The sequence below is a fragment of the Vulpes vulpes genome, chromosome 15 (assembly GCF_048418805.1).
Source record: "Vulpes vulpes isolate BD-2025 chromosome 15, VulVul3, whole genome shotgun sequence".
NCBI lineage: Eukaryota > Metazoa > Chordata > Mammalia > Carnivora > Canidae > Vulpes > Vulpes vulpes.
This window is the reverse complement of record NC_132794.1, coordinates 88,526,587-88,543,845: the sequence shown is the minus strand read 5'-3', so window position 1 is coordinate 88,543,845 and position 17,259 is coordinate 88,526,587. Positions and strand designations below refer to the sequence as shown.

The 17,259-nt window shown below is 50.7% G+C and overlaps 1 protein-coding gene across 5 annotated transcripts in view; it reads left to right on the top strand.

Moving 5' to 3' along the window:
* CRTAC1 (cartilage acidic protein 1) overlaps window positions 1–17,259 on the top strand; it is a 157,676-nt gene that overhangs the window by 83,611 nt on the left and 56,806 nt on the right. For all 5 annotated transcript variants that reach the window (XM_072739681.1, XM_072739679.1, XM_072739678.1 and 2 more), the window contains exons 4-5: window positions 10,896–11,032; window positions 16,532–16,688. In XM_072739681.1, the coding sequence (XP_072595782.1) occupies window positions 10,896–11,032; window positions 16,532–16,688 (294 nt within the window). The remainder of the gene's footprint in view (window positions 1–10,895; window positions 11,033–16,531; window positions 16,689–17,259) is intronic.

The following is a 17,259-nucleotide window of genomic DNA, read 5'->3' as shown; positions in this document are numbered from 1 at the left end:
CCAGGATCTAGCCCCTAGACTGCCCCTGATGTTAAGCCCTGCCAGTGGCATGAATGGGAGGGGAAGGGGTTGGGGCCTGTGCCAGGGGCAGGGGCAGGCGGGGCTGACTGGCTGGCAGCCAGCCTTGTGCAGCCAAGAAACAATGAGCCACAGCCCGGAGTGGTGTTTTATGGGTTTTCATCTCATCTTGCCACCAAGTGAGGCCTGAGAGATAGTAATTATCCCTACACAAATATCAGGGCATGATTACCCAGCTGGATTTACTACCCTCTCTCCAACTAAGCCAAGATTGGATTAGGACACAATTAATTGATGGGCTGATCAACCCTTTAAGTTGAAGGTCAGGAGGGGAGCAGAAGCAAGGGACAGCCGTGGAAGAGGAGAGTCCCCAGGAAGATGCAGTGGGACAGGGAAGCAGAAATAGGAAGAACTGTGGAAGGTGGGTGATGTCTCACATAGGCCCAGCAGGCAGGATGCCAGAGGAAGGGGACAGATTCTCCTCCCTACTCACCAAGCACAGAGCACCTGGGAGGAGCTGGTCAGGTGGCTCTGAGGCTGTAGCCCCTCCCATGTCCTCGGAGCCTTCTGCTGGGAATCCTAGAGCAGAGTGCTCAGCGAGAGCCACACATTAGAATTTCCTGGGGAGCTTTTATCCCTCCCACTTCCCATGGTGTACCCCAATCCAGGCCAATCCAGACCTCTAGGGGTAGAACCCAGTTACCCAGATTATAAAGCTTTCCAAGTGATTCCCCATGTGCTGTCAAAGTTGAAAGGCTACGCACCCGCCAGCAATCATGTTGATTCCCTGCTCGGCCTGGCCTAACCTACCCAAAGCTCCTGTTGTTCACAGATGTATTCATTCACTGGACAGATTTTTACTGAGCAACTACTGTGTGCCAGGCACTATTCTAGGCTCTGAGGATGCCCCATGAATGAAACAGACAAAAATCCTGCCCTCCTGAAATTTATACTGTATCCTCAATGCAGCCTGAGATTTCTCGAGGCACCTAATTCTCCTGGACTCTAAGCTCCGTGAGAGCAAAGTCCCTATACCGGTGCCTCCAACCCAGGTAGACTTTGAACATCCTGAGAGCACCATCAAAAATTTGATAAATAAATCCAGGAAGAACAGACAAGGCATGAGCCATTAGGTCAAAGAGAAGTTTTGCCAGCCAAGCGAAAACAAGGGGAAGCAGGCAATGTGGAGCTCTCCACCAACTCCGCCCCCCACCCCGAAAAGGTCCTGGGCTTCTTGGGTTTCAGGGCACAAATATTCATCTAGGAGAGGCTAGAGCTGGGCCCCCAGTGCTGGGGAAGGGCGACAGGGCCCAGAAGCCTCAGTTCCAGGCATGCACCTCCTGGTGACCTTCTGTGGGTTCGAGGGATGTCTGTGGGTTTGAGTTAATTTTTCAGTCCAGTGATTCAATTGATTCATCGACAGTGGGCATGGTGTAGAGCTGGGACATTTGTGCGATGTCAGCACTTCCTTGGGTCCAGCTGGCACAACGCTTAGCCACTGCCATGCTGCCTACCATGGGGAACCTGAGATCCCCTCCAGGAGCCCTGCCAGCCTGCACTGCTTGTGGCATGTGCCTGGGGGCTCCTTCAGCCTGTGCTGGAGCATTGGAGAGGCCTGTGCAAGGATGGCCCCATCCTCTTCCTCAGCCAGCCTTTGGGATAGCAGCATTAGAATCTCTGGAAGGGGTTTGAGACCCTGCATCCTGGCAGTGGGAATTAGTTTGTACAACCCTGAGATCTGCACCTTACTCACTGGGTATTCCTTGTAGAGTGTGAAAAATCACATCAACTTCATAAGCCCGACTTCCTCGAGTGGCTTCATAGACTATATCCAGAGTCTCTACCAGGGCCTACAACATCCCTCCTTGATGTGAGCCTGGTTGCCTTTCTGACCTCATTGCCTACTCGCTTCCTCTTGCTCACCGTGTTCCCACCTGAGGCCTTCATACTTGCTGTTACCTCTGCCTGAAATGCTTTTCCCACCACTGTTTTCAGGGCTTACTCCTTCCCTTCATTCAGGCTCATCCTCAGATGGGGTCTTGCCTGAAAACCTTAAAACCATACCCCTATCTCTCTCTGGCCTTACTTTGCTTCATTTCTCTCCATAGCACTCAGTGCTCTCTGAAAGTATGTTATGTTATGTTATGTTATGTTATGTTATGTTATGTTATGTTATGTTATGTTAAAGTATGTTCATCTATTCTGCTCTTCTACTCAGCTCCATAGGGATAAAAACTTGGTCTTGTTTGTTGCTGTATCTCCAAGACCACTTAATCTCACTTAATAAACATTTAACACATATATTTGAATGAACAACTGAGACTCCGAATGAAAAGCACTTATAATGGTATCTAGGACTTAGTAAGTGCTCTCCAAGCAGTAGCTGTTAGAATCCAGCAGCGTGAAGAAAGCCAGAGCCTTTAGAAGTGTCCTGGGCAGAGGGGCCAGGCCCCCCTCCTGGCCCATGGGGGAGAGAGACTCTAGCAACGGAAACAGAAAAGGACCATCATGTAAACAAGATATTACCCAGAAGAGAGGACCAGGGGGGCCTGGATCAAGGATTAAGAATTGGAAAATAGGGGATCCCTGGGTTGCTCAGTGGTTTAGCGCCTGCCTTCAGCCCAGGGCGTGATCCTGGAGTCCCAGGATCGAGTCCCACATCAGGCTCCCTGCATGGGGCCTGCTTCTCCCTCTGCCCGTCTCTACCTCTCTCTCTCTGTGTTTCTGTCATGAATAAATAAATAAAATCTTTTTTAAAAAAATAAGAATTGGAAAATAGGTAGGAGGGAGGGAACAGAGGAAAATTGACCACAATCCCAAGAAAGCCTGGGCCATCAAAACTAGCTTATGGCTTAACTGACGTGGAAAACTATAAGCCAGTGTGGTTCAGGCAACACATTACTTGGTGAAAACCAGGAAGGAGAGCGTGTAGGACAAAGGGGAATAAGAGGCTGGTTCCAGCACCTCCCTCAACATCCAAGAACCGGGGACTTCCTGCAGCTCCCAATCAGAGCCCATGCCCCCTAGGGGTCCAGTGCTGGCCACACCATCCGCTATGGCCCTGAGCTCTCCTGCCTATGTGATCTGGGGTCATGGTGGCATGGGTAGGAGATGGGTCAGCAGGAATTGGGAGCCCCACCACTATATCATGTTTACTCCATTCAAAAGAACAAGTCATCGACAATCTGCTACCTTCAATCTACATATGCTTCCCTCCTTTTCTACACTAATAGTAGCATACTCTACTCACGTTGCTGCTCCTGCTTGTTTTGTTTAACAACCAATTTTGGATGTTATGTCATAGCAGCACACAGACTGCTTGCTCATTCTTTTGATGGTTGTATTGTACTCCATTGTGTTGATTTACAGTTCACCAAATTGGTCCTCTGTTGATGACCATTGAGATGGTTTGCTATTTTCTGCTCCTATACAAGCAGTGCCACCAAATGAATAAGCTTGTACAGCATGCCACTGTCCACAGTTGCAGGCATATCTGGGAGGGGTGTTCATATTTAGAAAAGAATTGCTGGGTCAGAGGAATATATGTGTGTGGATTTGATAGGCGTTGCCAAATCACCCTTTACACGAACAGTCCATATGATGCTCCCATCAGCCCTGAAGCGAGTAAGCATCTCTCAACACAGTGTGCCATAATTTTTTTAAATATTTGCCAATATGATAGGAAAAAATTGATACCTAAGTGTAGGCTTAATTTTCATTTTTCTCAAAACAAGTGGGCTGAGCATATGTTTATATATTTGAATCTCTTGTCTGCTCACTGCCTTTGCCCAGTTTTTCTATTGATTATTGGCCTTTTTCTTATTGATTTGTAACACCTCTTTATAAATTAGGGAAATTAGTCCTCTGTAATGCATGTTGCAAATAGTTTCCCCTTGTTTGTCATTTGTGTTTTGTCTTTGTTCATCATGGGATTTGCAATGCAGAAAATTTTTATTTTTATGAACTTGGATTTATCAACTCTTTTCACTGATGGCTTCTGAGCTCTGTGTCAACCTTAGGCCATTGGCAGGGGCTTCTGTACCCTCTCAGAGAGGAGGGGTCAGTCACTGTGGCAAAAAAGAAAGGCAGTTGGGGGCATGTTGCACTTCCAGCTTCTGCCCACACAACAGTTGAGCCATCTGCTCTTGAGAGTATACCCTTGGTCCAGCAGCTCCCTCACCCAGGCCAGTCCAGCTACACCTAGACACTCTGCATCTTGCTACTCAAAGTGTGTTCTGTGGGCCAGTAGCATCAGCAACAGCTAGAAGCTGTTCTAAAATGCGGAACCTCAGGCCCCACCCCAGACCTACCAGACCAGAATCTGCACTTCAACAGGATGTCCGTGACTTCCAATGCCTGGAAAAGCCTGAGCCACACTGTGCTGAATCTCTACCTTCTCTCCCAGTCAGCTTCCAGGTGCTCCTAAGTCCCAGCCATGCTTCTCTTAGATGTAGTGCTCTGATTTTCAGCTCACCTGGCCTGGCCCCATGTGGAAAGACAAGTTAATGACCTGTCCAGACTTCCTGCCCCCACCCCTAAAGGGCTTCTCTTACGTGTGACCCCATAAGAAGCAAGGATGGATGAGGCTATCAAAGCAGCCCCATAAATGGTATGGGGCCCCAAAGGCTATTTTCTCAGTCCTTACACAGAACACGTTTCCTTAGGAGCCAGGGACTCAGTTGCCCTCCACCAGCCCCCACTCCAGCTCTTTAATACAGAGTTGGGTGGGGAACGCTTTGCAGTCAGATCATAGTTTAAAGTTCAGCTTTGCCACTTAATACCAACTGTGCAACCTCAGGCAAATGACTTGACCCTCAGAGTCTCAGTTTCTCTCTGTAAAATGATGAAACTGTCTTCCTGACATGACCCTGGAGAGGACTAAATGAGCACATGTGAGTGAAGCACCTGGCAGAGGTTGGTCAGATTTCCATCTTCATCCTGGGATGGAAGGATGAAGACTTGGGTCAGAAACTATATTAGGGTCAGGAGGGAGTCTGGGTTCCTTCTTCATTGAAATATCCTGAACTAGTTCTTTCTTCCTCTGGGGCCATCACTGCTTTTCTGAGTTTCCATTAACTAAGTCTTATAAAGCATTTCAAACTCAATGTCAGTTTATATAGTAATTCATTGAGGACCTGAAGTGGTCATGCCCTGTCATCCCCGGATGATGATGGTGGTGGTGGTGTTAATAGTGATGATGGTCATGATGGTGAGGATGGTGGTGGTGGTGATGGTCATGATGGTGAGGACTGTGAGGGTGGTCATGATGATGGTGATGGTGATGAGGATGGTGGTAATGATGATGATATTGTTTTTATTATTTATTAAACTTATCATGCCATATAATATTCTAAGTACTTCACATGCATTATAGAATTCTCACAACAGCCTGATGAATAGGTAGCCATTCTCATGATCCTGTTTTACAAATAAGGACAAGTTTGTGACTTGCCCGAGATCAGCCTAGGCTGGCCCACTCCTTAACCCTGCTGTTTGGCAGTAATCTCTTTACATTATTTTGGAGTTTGGAGGCAGAGACCTCTTCCCTGCCACACACTTGTTCACTCTTCTCTCTGCCCTTATACCAGACCGCAAGTCATTTCATCTCCCCGAGGTGGCAGCAGCCTGTGGGGGAGGAGGCACTCAGGCCAATGAAGGAAGGAAGAGCCCTTTATGACCCGAACACCCTCGCAGTGGCTCCAAGTTACTCTTTGGAGGCAGCTTGATATGGATGGGATGACGGGATAGCAAACTGAGGGCCATCTGCTAGATTGACACTGATGCCTTGATGTGAACCTTCCCTTCGGTCTGATGATTCTTCCAACGTCTGCCCCTTCTTCCTCCTACAAGTGAATGAGGCTGCTCCAGGGACACATCGTTTCCCCTCCACCCCAGCTCCAGCCTCTCTGCTCTGCACCCTGCTGTCCTTCATGCCCAGCGACCTCTTGGACATGTCTTCTCAGCCACTTTGTGACCCTATCACATGCAAAAGGTGTGAAGCCAGGTTTCTGCTCCTGCTCCCAGCTGGCCCAGTGTCCCTGCCTCAGTCACTGTCCCACTCTGACCCCTTACACCCACCCACCCCTGCCCTTCCTGCACCAGCCTCCTGCATCCCATGCTTCCTCCTACTCCTACAATCATCACAGAAGTGGCCACCTTTTCTCCCTTGCCAAACCACCCCTCACTCCACTGCCAGATTAATGTTCTAGAAACACTATCTTCCCCAGATCAGAACCACCAAGGTCCCCTTCTGCCCTCAGTCCTGGAATTAGTGGGTCTCTCCTGCCCTGCCACACTTCTTCCTCCTCAACCTCCACAAATTCTTCTCTCTGGGCAAACATGTAGGCTCTGCATCTCTGTCTATCCCCCTGCCTGCCTGGAGCACCCCCCTCCCCTCTCCCAGCCTAAGTTGCAGAGTGCACCACTCAGAAGCACAGGCTTTGAATCTGTCTCCACCACATACTAGCTTTGTGACCCTGGGCACCTGACTAACCTGTCTGCCCCCTCAATTTCTCCATCTGTAAAATGGGGCTGCACCACCTCTCAAGGCAGCTGCGAGCCTTAGGTGAGATGATGCTTATTAAAGAGAAGCTTCATGCAGAGCCTGAAGTCCTCTAGAAACAGGAGTCCAGGTTCAGGTGCCTCCTTCATCATGAAGCCCTCCATGATCACTGTGGCTTCTTCCGTCCTGATTTCATGGCATCTCCGGGACGTATCCTCCTGTCTTTACCCCTCAGAGCTCTGCCAGCTGCGGGGTCTTAGGCAGCTCCCTTGTCTCTTGTGTCTCAGATCCTTCATCTGTAAACTGGGCAGGAAATTAGTACCCAGCTCAGGGGTTGTGGTGACGGTCAATGAATAAAGGTGTGTGAAATGCCTGGCACACGCGTGAATATATGTGAAGTGCTGCAGAAATGTTAAGTAAAGTTAGTTTCACTGTAGTCCTGTGGCATCTCCTCTACCTATCCATCCTGTTGTTGAATGGACTATAGGCGCCCTGAATCAGCAACTGAGACCCCTGCTTCCCAGTGGATCTCCTGCTGTCCCTGACACTTGCAGGGCATGGCAGATGCTCATCCTTGCCTACTGGGCCTTCCCAACTGGCCGCCTGGCAGCAAATGCCAGTTCTACTGGACTCCGAGACCTTCAAGTCTCCTTAAATGCCAAGATGCCAAAGTCTCAGGATGGGAATCGGAGTCCTCAGACACACTTCTCATGGGAACTGTGACCCCTAGAGCACCCCTGCCCTGCTCGCGAACCCCCTTATGTTTCTCCCAGGCCTCTGCCCTCTCAGTCTCCCCCAGGGGGCTCAGGAGAGCCCCTCTCTCCTGCAACTAACAGCCTCTCCTCTCCTGAGCAGCTGCCCCCTGACTTGGTGTGGGACCCCAGGGCAGAGTGCAGCTACAAGGAGCCAAAAGGCGAGATTACACGCCGACAGGCTGGGGGCCAGTGTTTGGGCGGTGACTACCCGTGCCATCGACCCAGACAGCTCGCTGTTTATCTGTCTTCCTGACACACCTAATTACCCAGGTTGCAGCTGCCAGAGCGTGTGCTCTTCCTAAATCAAGGGCTCCTGTCTCTCCTCACCCAGGCTCCCAGGCCTCCGGGCCTCTGCCTGCAGAGGGGTTGCCATTGATTTTGCCGTTCCCATTTATGATCTACAAGGCTCTGCATCACTGTTGCACATTTTACCTTAATTAGTTTATTCTTCTGGGTGTCCCTGGTCAGCTCAGAAGCCAGGAGGTGGAACAGGGGAAGAGGCTAACAGCATATGGCACCCTGACCCCTCTGGCCACGAAGCCCAGAGCATGGCTGGACAGCACCACCCCAAAACGCAACTTGCTAAGAACAGTGCCAGTTTGGCAGGATGCTAATAGGTGAGCTGCAAAAAGGAGCTCATAGCCAGCTGTGTTTGGGACAGGCTGGATTAAATAAAGATTAAGCGGGTAATTTATTGCAGGACTTGTCAAAGTTTTAATAGATGGATATTCATTGGGAATCTCGAAGAAGGGCATGAAAGGTGTGGTCTTTCCCGAACTCAGATGATCATAGCATCTTTTCTCCAGGCAGCTCACAGAGACCAGGGCTCCATAAAGCACACTCTGGGAAATGTTTATCTTGGGGGAGCAGAAGGAATTGGAGGTGAGGAGGCAAACAGAAGAACAGAGTCCCCCTGGGCCTGTTTGCTCCTCTCATCTGTCTCACTGAGGCAGGAACTCAGCTGCATGAGAAATTTCTCCCGAATTTTTGCAAATTCTTGCAAGTGGGGGGCCCATTGAGCTCTGCAGATCCCCAGCTACTGGCAGCTACTTTCTCACACTGGCCCATGCTTTGCCAAAAGTTAACCTCAGTATTGCAGCGGGGGCTGGACTGGCTGGAGGACCCTCTACAGGAGCCCTGGTCTGACAGAGAAGGGCGAGGGTCACTTGTTGCCGGTGGCAGCTAGAGACCCCAATGCCGGCAAGGCCACCTTCAAAGGTCCCCAAGCACTAGGAAAGGATGATGAGGCCGCCATTGCTTGGAGAACAGCCATAACCATGGCAGTCCAGCCCCACGGTCTCTGTTCTGCAGTCCTAGAATCCAAAACACTCTGAAAGCCTCAGGTGCTTTTTTTAAGTTTGTGGGAAAATGAATTGATAGCAAAACCTGTCCTGGGCTGACGCGAGCTATTTATAGGCTTTATTTATCCCACTCAGTGTGAATATTCATATATTTTACTGCAGAAATATTAATGTGTTTAATTACAGGGTGCGGCCCCATCCCTCCTGGGGGTGTTATGTAATAAACGGTGTGTGCACTGTGTTACCTTTCTAAAATGTGAAAGAACAAAATCTAAATTTCTAAATACATCTGGCCCCCGAGGATGGTGAGGAGGTGCTGTGGCCTGGAGGGGTGTGGGGCTGCCATGAGCAAAGCCCACCGTGGGCCAGGGCTTCAGTGCATTCTCTCCTAGAATCCCCACAGCCACATGTGAGGGAGGAGGCACAGCTGTTCCCCTGATGCCCAGGCGAGGAAACCAAGGCTGGAGAGGATAAAGAATGAGCAAGGCCCCAAGCTAATGGGAGTCGGCAGCTATGCTTCCAGCCAGACTCAGCTCCTCGGCTGCCCCAGTGGGCTTCCCTCGCAGGCCGCAGCAGCTTTGTGCCCTCTCCAGCTGCGGCTCCTCAGCCCAAGCCTCCACCTGCAGGCCTCCTGGATCTACTTCCTGCTCTGCTCATGAAGGGCCTTTCCTTCCCCCAGACGGGCTTCTGCACTCCTGGGAGGGCAGGCCAGGCAGGAGAGCTCTGCTCCACTGCCAGCTCCCTGGTGCCTGGTGAGGCTTTCTGAGGCCAACTCCAGACCTCACAGGCCATGTACCAGCCCTCGTGGGTCCCTGTGGAGACCCCTCTTAGGAGAGTCCCACAGGAGACCAGTGGGAGAGCAAAGCCTTTTGGCCTCTCCTGGGGAGAGCCACCTGAGGGATCCCTTAAAACTGCCCTCCCCTAACCCACTCCCACACTCCTTCTCAGCCATTTGTTTCACACACTGACTCTCACCAGACCCCTGCAGTGTGGAGCTGATGTCCCTAAAGGACCCTGGAGAGTGCCCTATCTGTAACATGGGAATGACCACTGCTAATGCCCACCCTCCTTGAGGGGGCACCGTGCTAGGCCTTTCACGTATATCATCTCACGTATGCCTCACAGTAAACTGGATGTACTGATTACTGTCGTCTCATTTGCAGATAAGAAAACAAACTCAGAGATACTGAACAACCTCCCCAAAGTCAACAGCTAGCCCCTAGACATAGAATCTGGGTAGAACAGAGACCGGGCCTGGGGCTTGTTTATGCTAAGGTCTTAACCACTGCAGCATGCTGCTCCCTTCGCCTAAGCCGTGGCCTCTGCCCTGGGCCAGCCAGAGAGTCACATGCAGGGGTCTATCCCCAGATCCACTCCTTCCCCTGCTCACCTTCCTGGCTGCAGCTGCTCCTCTTGTGTGTTTCCTATGCCAGTCCTTGAGAGAAGAACAGGATTCCTCCTAAAATATGAATGCTCCGGGGCTCACATGAGCAAGAAATAAACTAGGGGTGATGACAGAGTGGAGAACTCTGCCTAAGTGGTCTTAGAAGGGTTTGAACCTCTGGCCACCAGAAGTTCTTCCCCACCTACCTAAAATAAAGTTTAGCCATGAGCGTGCTTCAGGATTCCACAGACCCCCCGCAATTACATGTGGTATGTTGCGTGGTACGTGTGTGTGCGACTCCCTGAGCTGGCAGTCCTCAGCCTCCATTCGGTTCTGAAAGGGGTGGAGACCACTGCTGTCGAGGGCCTCCCAGGGCTGCTCAAACACTTTACCCCACCTGGGGGCTGACCCTACTGCCATCTGGATCCCCTGGGGATGGGCAACATGTCTGTCAGAGCTCCACTTCTTGCCCCTTCCTGGATCTGGACTTAGAACCCCACCTACCAACCAAGATCATTTCTTCTCAGACCCAAATGAGGTCCTATGATCCAGCAGAGAATGTGGGAGGCAGGTGCTGGAGAAAGAGACATTCTGGGTGGAGTTTGGGTGCTGAAATATTGGCAATCCCAGATCTCCTGTATGTTGCAGGACCATGGTGCAAAATGTGAAACCCAGCTATCCAGGGTCATCTCAGACACACAGTAGCAATAACATTTCTTCTGTGGCTCCTGAGGCATGGACTGGCCATTTTCATAAGCCAGTCTTTTCTCTCAAATGAAAATACCTGAGTGCCCCCAAATAGAGCCTCACCTGTTTAAGTGAGTGTTGTGGGGAGCACTCACTTTGCCGCAGATGATCCGACCACCTGTGGCAGGTGCCCCAAAACATACATGCACACATGCCCACCACCCACCAGCCCTCCCTTCTCTCTCCAGGGGTGGCCACGTATACGGACAAGTTGTTCAAGTTCCGCAACAACCGGTGGGAAGACATCCTCAGTGATGAGGTCAACGTGGCCCGAGGTGTGGCCAGCCTCTTTGCCGGGCGCTCTGTGGCCTGTGTGGACAGGACGGTGAGTTCTGGGGTGCATGAGGGGCCTGGGGAAAAGAGAGGGGCACACAGTGATGTGAGAGCCAAGAGGGGAGCCCACAGGCAGACGTCCCCCAGTGGACTGTGGCTGTCCAGGGCAAAGGCCAAAGCTGCACCATCATGGCAGTTCCCACAGGGCCTTGCACCTAGTAGGTGCTAGTGCAATGTGAGTTATAATCTCCTTTCACATCTTTTCTCCCTTGAGGCTCTCCCAGCAACCAGTGAAGAAACTGGTCAGGGGCTGTCACCATCATGTCCATTGGGCAGAGGATGGCACCAAGGCCCAGCTTGAGGCAGTGACTTGCTTGAGGGCCCAAAAATAGATGGGCAGTATGATGAGGACAGTGAATCAGACTTTTCTAGGTCTAAACCTTGTACTCATTCATTGATTCAACCAACATTTTTGAAGTGCTTACCATGTGCCAGCCCTTGAACCATAGGGCTCTTCCCTAAAATATTTGTGAAACAAATGAAGGCATGACAAAGACGTTCATGAGTGGAGGGTGGCCCAAATGTCCAAGTACTCCAGTTAATCAGTAACTCTGTTACTGCTTTTGTACCTGCTAGCCCACCCTACTGAAGGTGCCAACCCAAAGCAGGTAGAGAGGAAAGGCCCAGGGATAGGGGCAGGAGCAGCTGGAGCCACCTGCCCTATAGGATGGCCCCAACGCAGGCTTGCATCCCAGCAGCCCCAGCCAGAGCTGGAAGCAGAGGCTTGCTGTGGAGGTGATTTATCCCTCCTGTCACCTGCTCCCCTACAGCCCCCTCCTTGGCGTTGGAGACTGTCATCAGTAAATCAGGGACCCAGCTGCTGCCTAGCTTCCATTCCGAGGGCAGGGGCAAGGGGCCGGGCTCATTTCAGGATTGAGATGGCACGGAGGGGATTGGGGATTCAGCGTGAATCTTCACAGCAGGGGCCTCCAGGCCTTGGGAGAAGGCAGGTGCCAGGTATAAATATTTATTTCTTAACAAGCTGGTGCTGGGAAAAGAAGCCAAGCTGGGCTGTGAAGCCACATTTAGCCCTGACCTGAATCTTTGCCACCTGGACTCCTGCCTGGTGGGAAGGAATGAGGAGGAAGTGGCTCTGTGAGTGGCCCCAAAGAATAAGAAGGGTATGCGGAATGCCAGGCCTGGCCGCTGCTGGGAGCCTCTTCTCAGCCACTTGCTTCCTGCCTCGCTTCTCGTGAACCAAGGCTTCCCACCCTTGGCCAGGGTGGGAATCATCTCTGAGCTGGTGGCAGGGCCTGAAGGTTAATCACAAAGAGATGCACTCTTTGTCCTAACAAGGTCATCTGCACACCCACGCGTTTAACCACAGGACAAAGGCACCGTGTGAAATGCAAAAAAAAAACAGCTTTGGCACTCAGCAGCAGCAGCAGCAGCACCGTAGGCAGGCACTTAGCAGCTTGCTCAGCCTCAGGGAACTAGAAAGAACCCCTATAGTCAGTCTGCCACCAGAAGGGGCCGCTTTCTGGGTCCAGCCGCCATGGCCACCCCAGCAATCCCTGGGGTCTGAGAACTGGAGGGGAGAAGTAGGGCAAGGTCACGGCCACTCTGGAAGCAGAGCCAGGAATGCTGTGCGGTATAGGAAACACAAAAGCAATCTCAACAATAATGACAGTTAACCTTAATGAACTAGCAACATGTCAAGCCCTGTGCTCAGTGGTTCCTATGCATTGTCCTACTGAATCTTCACAGTAGGCTGATGAGGTACCTGCTATCATTACCCCCGTTTTACAGATATGGAAACTAAGGCTTCTAGCAATTAAGCAACTTGACCTTGGTCACATAGTAAATGGCAGGAACTAGGCACTAGGAACTCAGCTAGGAACTGAGCCCTGCCTGCCTGAGAATGAGTCAGACACCTTTCTATCCCACAGCTACCCTGCCTCTTGGTGACCCAGTGTCAGACACAAATTTCTAACCACAGATTCTATTACAGTATTTACCCTACTCCATCCTCAGACCCACAGCCTCCACCTGGATGGAGCCTTTTAGTTTACCTCTTCCCAAAGTGTGGCCTCCAGACCAGCAGAACCAGCATTGTCAGAAATGCAGATTCTGGGGTGCCTGGGTGGCTCAGGAGGTTAAGTGTCCGCCTTCGTCTTGGATCATGATCCCGGGGTAGGGCCCACATTGGGCTCCCTGCTTAATGGGGAACCTACTTCTCCCTCTGCTTCTGTTCTCTCACTCACTGGGTCTCAAATAAACAACATCTTTTTAAAAAAGGAATGCAGATTCTCAGGCCCAACCCCCACTCCACCCTCTAGACCTACTGAGTCTGAACCCGGGGTGGGGACAGGGGGAAGGGCAGAAATCTGGGTTTGAACTGGCCCTGCATGTGACGCTGGTACAGGTCAAAGTTTGAGAGCCATCTTGCAGGTAAATGTTTCAAACTTACCATGTGCCCTTCCTGCCCTCTCTCCAGCAGCCCTCATTCTCTCTTGGCCCCAAACCTGGCACACTTGCCTGCCCTTTGTCTGCAGCTGCCTCATCACTCACCGACCTTTCTGGATCCAGCTCAAAGCCGATCTCTTACAAGAAGCGTTCCCTGATCGATAATGATTATGCCTCATGTTTATATAGCATTTTTATCTTTTGGAGACCTTTCACATGTGTTGTCTGATTTCATCTTCTCAACAACCCTGCCAGGAAGCAGGGGGAATATGATTCCCCTTTAACACAGGAGGAGATGCAGCCAAAGGGAATGAAGAACCTGCACAAAAATAAAGAACCACACAGAGGCAGAACCTGAACTGGGCCCAGGCTAATATCCCTACACCAGTGGCTCTCCAGGTGGGGTTCCTGGGTCAACATCAGCCTCACCTGGGAACTTGTTAGAAATGCAAACTCTCAGGCCCCACGCCAGAGCTTCCAAATCAGAAACCCTGGGGATGAGACCCAGCATCTACAGTTTCAGAGGCTTACCAGGAGTGATTCTGATGGAGGCTGAAGGGGGATTCCCCTGCCCTGGGGAGCCTCTTCCTGGACTCATCTCTACAACCTCCTCGCTATCCCAGAGCGACTGTAGTCAAGGCCACCTGCAAATTTCTGCAACTGTAACACATCTATGTTTGTCAAGTTTTATTTTCCCCATACATTGAAGAAAGGAACTAGGTATAATGGAATTTTATAAACATCCTAATTTCTAGCAGAGTGCCTTTCAGTTCATTTGGGCTTAATTGCCCATTTGTTGATGGGATTGCTAACAGCTGGTAGGGTCAGGCATGGGTACAGTGATGGCGCACTTTCTCCTTTGGCCCCATTCATTCAGTCTTTATCTGATCATTCCACACACATATGCTGAGCTCCTGAGACAAGCAGGCACCCCTCAGAGCTCTCTCCGGCTCCACCCCCGTCACGAAGCCGTGTTGTGAAACAGAGCATCTCAAACTTCATTCTGCACGGAGATCATGTGAGGGGGTCTTGTGAAAATGCAGCTTTGATGCAGCAAGTCTGGCGGAGGGGACGGGGGTTGGGGAGTCCCTGAGAGTGTCTATTTCTAACCTGCGCCCAGAGGACACTAATGCTGCAGGGCCAGGGTCCACTGGGTAACAAGATTCAGAAAACGTAGGCTCCCAGGATGGATGGAGCCTCAGAAAACCAAAACACACGGGGCTTAGACATCTTTAGGGAATACCTTGTCTCCTTCTTCTCCAGCCTCAGCCTCTGACACGCCTGCCTTGCATTTTATATCCCGGCAACACTGAACAAACTGCTTGTGGTTCCTCTGCATACATCATTCTCTGTATGACCTCTGCCTGAAAAGTTCTTGCCTCTACACTTCACCTAGCTGAGACTCCTTTCTCTTCTCGGGAAAGAAAACCTTTCCCGAACCGCCCCTGGTTCAGTGCTCTTCCTCTGGGAGCCCCTCTTCTGTATACCAGGAAATGCTGTACATGTTCTCTCCCTTTTTAAAAACATTTTAATTCCAGGGATGCCCGGTGGCTCAGTTGTTGAGCATCTGCCTTTGGCTCAGGTCATGATCCCAGGGTCCTAGGATCAAGTCCCGCATCAGGTTCCCTGCAAGGAGCCTGCTTCTCCCTCTGCCTATGTCTCTGCCCTTCTCTCTGTGTCTCTCCTGAATAAATCTTTTAAAAAATTTTAATTCCAGTTTAATTAACATTTTTAAATATTTTATTTCCAACATAGTTAACTTATATACTGTCTTAATCATATATATAATCGTACTATTGTTAACATGTCTGCATCCCCTCAGGAGACCAAGAGCTTCTTCGTTGGCCTCACACACCAGTCAGTCAGACCCCAGTAGATCTTAGCTTCCCCCCAAAGAAAATGTCCCCACGGATGGGATAAAACCAGTGATTGGTTAGGTGGGATGGGGGTTTCTGCTTATGGAGCCACCGGGGAGAAATAGAGGCCAGCCAAGAGAACTGAGAGCCAAGAGAGGGTGATGGAGCACACTTTGGTTGCGTGGAACTCAGCTGCTTTTCTCAGGTTGTTTTGTGTTTCTGACTTGCCTTTAAACAAGACTAGAAGCCATTGAAGAATGAAGACATTGTCTTAGGGACATTCATAGCAGAGCACGTTGCATGTAGTTGGAGCTCAAGAAATATCTACTATCTGATTAATTGGAGGGGAATGATGAGAAGGATGAGAGGAAAGCTGGAAAACTGTTCAAATGTAGAAATCAGGTGGCTCTCTTGGGGGAAAGGAAGCATCCATTGAAGAAATGACACAGGTCTAATAACAGACAGAGAAGAACCATTCATCAGCAGGATTTTGGACTAGAGCAGGCAATGACTATAGCAACAAGAAGCTGGTGCCCAAGGCTTCTTCTGGATGCAAAGGAAAAAGATATTTGAGTGTTATAAAGGCAGAAGCAATATGCTATTTTTTTCTGGTAATGTGGGAAAACAGAGGGAGGGAATGGAAGGAGGACCCCTTCCTATCCAAGCTTCCTGTGCCACCAAAATAGTGAAATGAGGGAACCCAGGGTGGGAGTTGGGGAGGGAGAGGACTCCAGAATTTGCTTGTCATCTTGGCTGGAGTGAGCTTGAATGGGAAAGAGAGAGAGAGAGACTGAGAATAATGGGAATTGGTAGATCAATCAATCAGCAAATATTTATTGAGCAGCTACCCTGGCTGGCAGCTGGAGAGAGCTCAGCTGGAGAGAGGCACATTAGAAAATTGTCTATAAAAAGGTGGTTGTCGGGGAGAGGGAGGATGTGTTCTTTGGAACAGGATAGAAGGAGAAGCAGGGCTGCTTTGTTATAGGACGCCAGGGTGGGGGGTGGCGGGGGGAGCGTGTTGTGCAGTCTGTAGCCTCTGGGAATAGTACTTCTGGAGTTGGGCGGCACACAGCCTGCAAGACCATGCACACCTGACCTAGGGAAAAGCACCTGACTCATGAGAGACCTATGGTCCTACACGGGGAGGGGGAGAGCCACTTTCTGGGGAAAGACATCACAATGAGCACAGATGGGCCTGCTCACCCAACCCTCCTTCCCTTCCTCCTCAGGGCTCCGGACGCTACTCTATCTATATCGCCAATTATGCCTACGGTAACGTGGGCCCTGATGCCCTCATTGAAATGGACCCCGAGGCCAGTGACCTCTCCCAGGGCATTCTGGCGCTCAGAGATGTGGCTGCTGAGGCTGGGGTCAGCAAATACACAGGTAGGCAGAGTGACACGGGGTGGCAGGCTGGGGTGCTGTGAGTTGGAAGGGTGGGAGGGGGGGCAGTACCTGGGGCTGCAAGGCTGAGTCTAGTTCATCAGAGACCACAGGACAGGGTGGGCTTGTGTCCCTGGGAAGGGGAAGATGAAGGCTTTATTCCATCCTACCACCCACAGGAGGCTCCTCCAACACTGCCTCTCCAAGGGTTGGCGAATATCTGGCAGGTGAGGGCTTTGGGGGACCCGTGGAGGACGTGGGACATAGAATGAGAACACCGTAACATCATCCTCTCCCTGGAACCTCTTGCCGCAGTCCCTGCTATAACCCAAATGATGGGTGAACAGGTTCTATAGGAGAAAACTGACAAATCACAAAGGCCAAGATTTAAAGCATTCTTTATTGCCAAACAGCAGATGAAATTATTTACTTATACATAAGCGGCCAGAAATGGAGTGCTAAATCCCTAAGCTTCAGCTGGGTCCCGTCTCGGATAACTGAGCTCAAAGAATTGTGTTCTTGTTCCAAAACCTCTCCATCCCTTTTTTTTGAAGCCATGCTCCCCCCACATCTC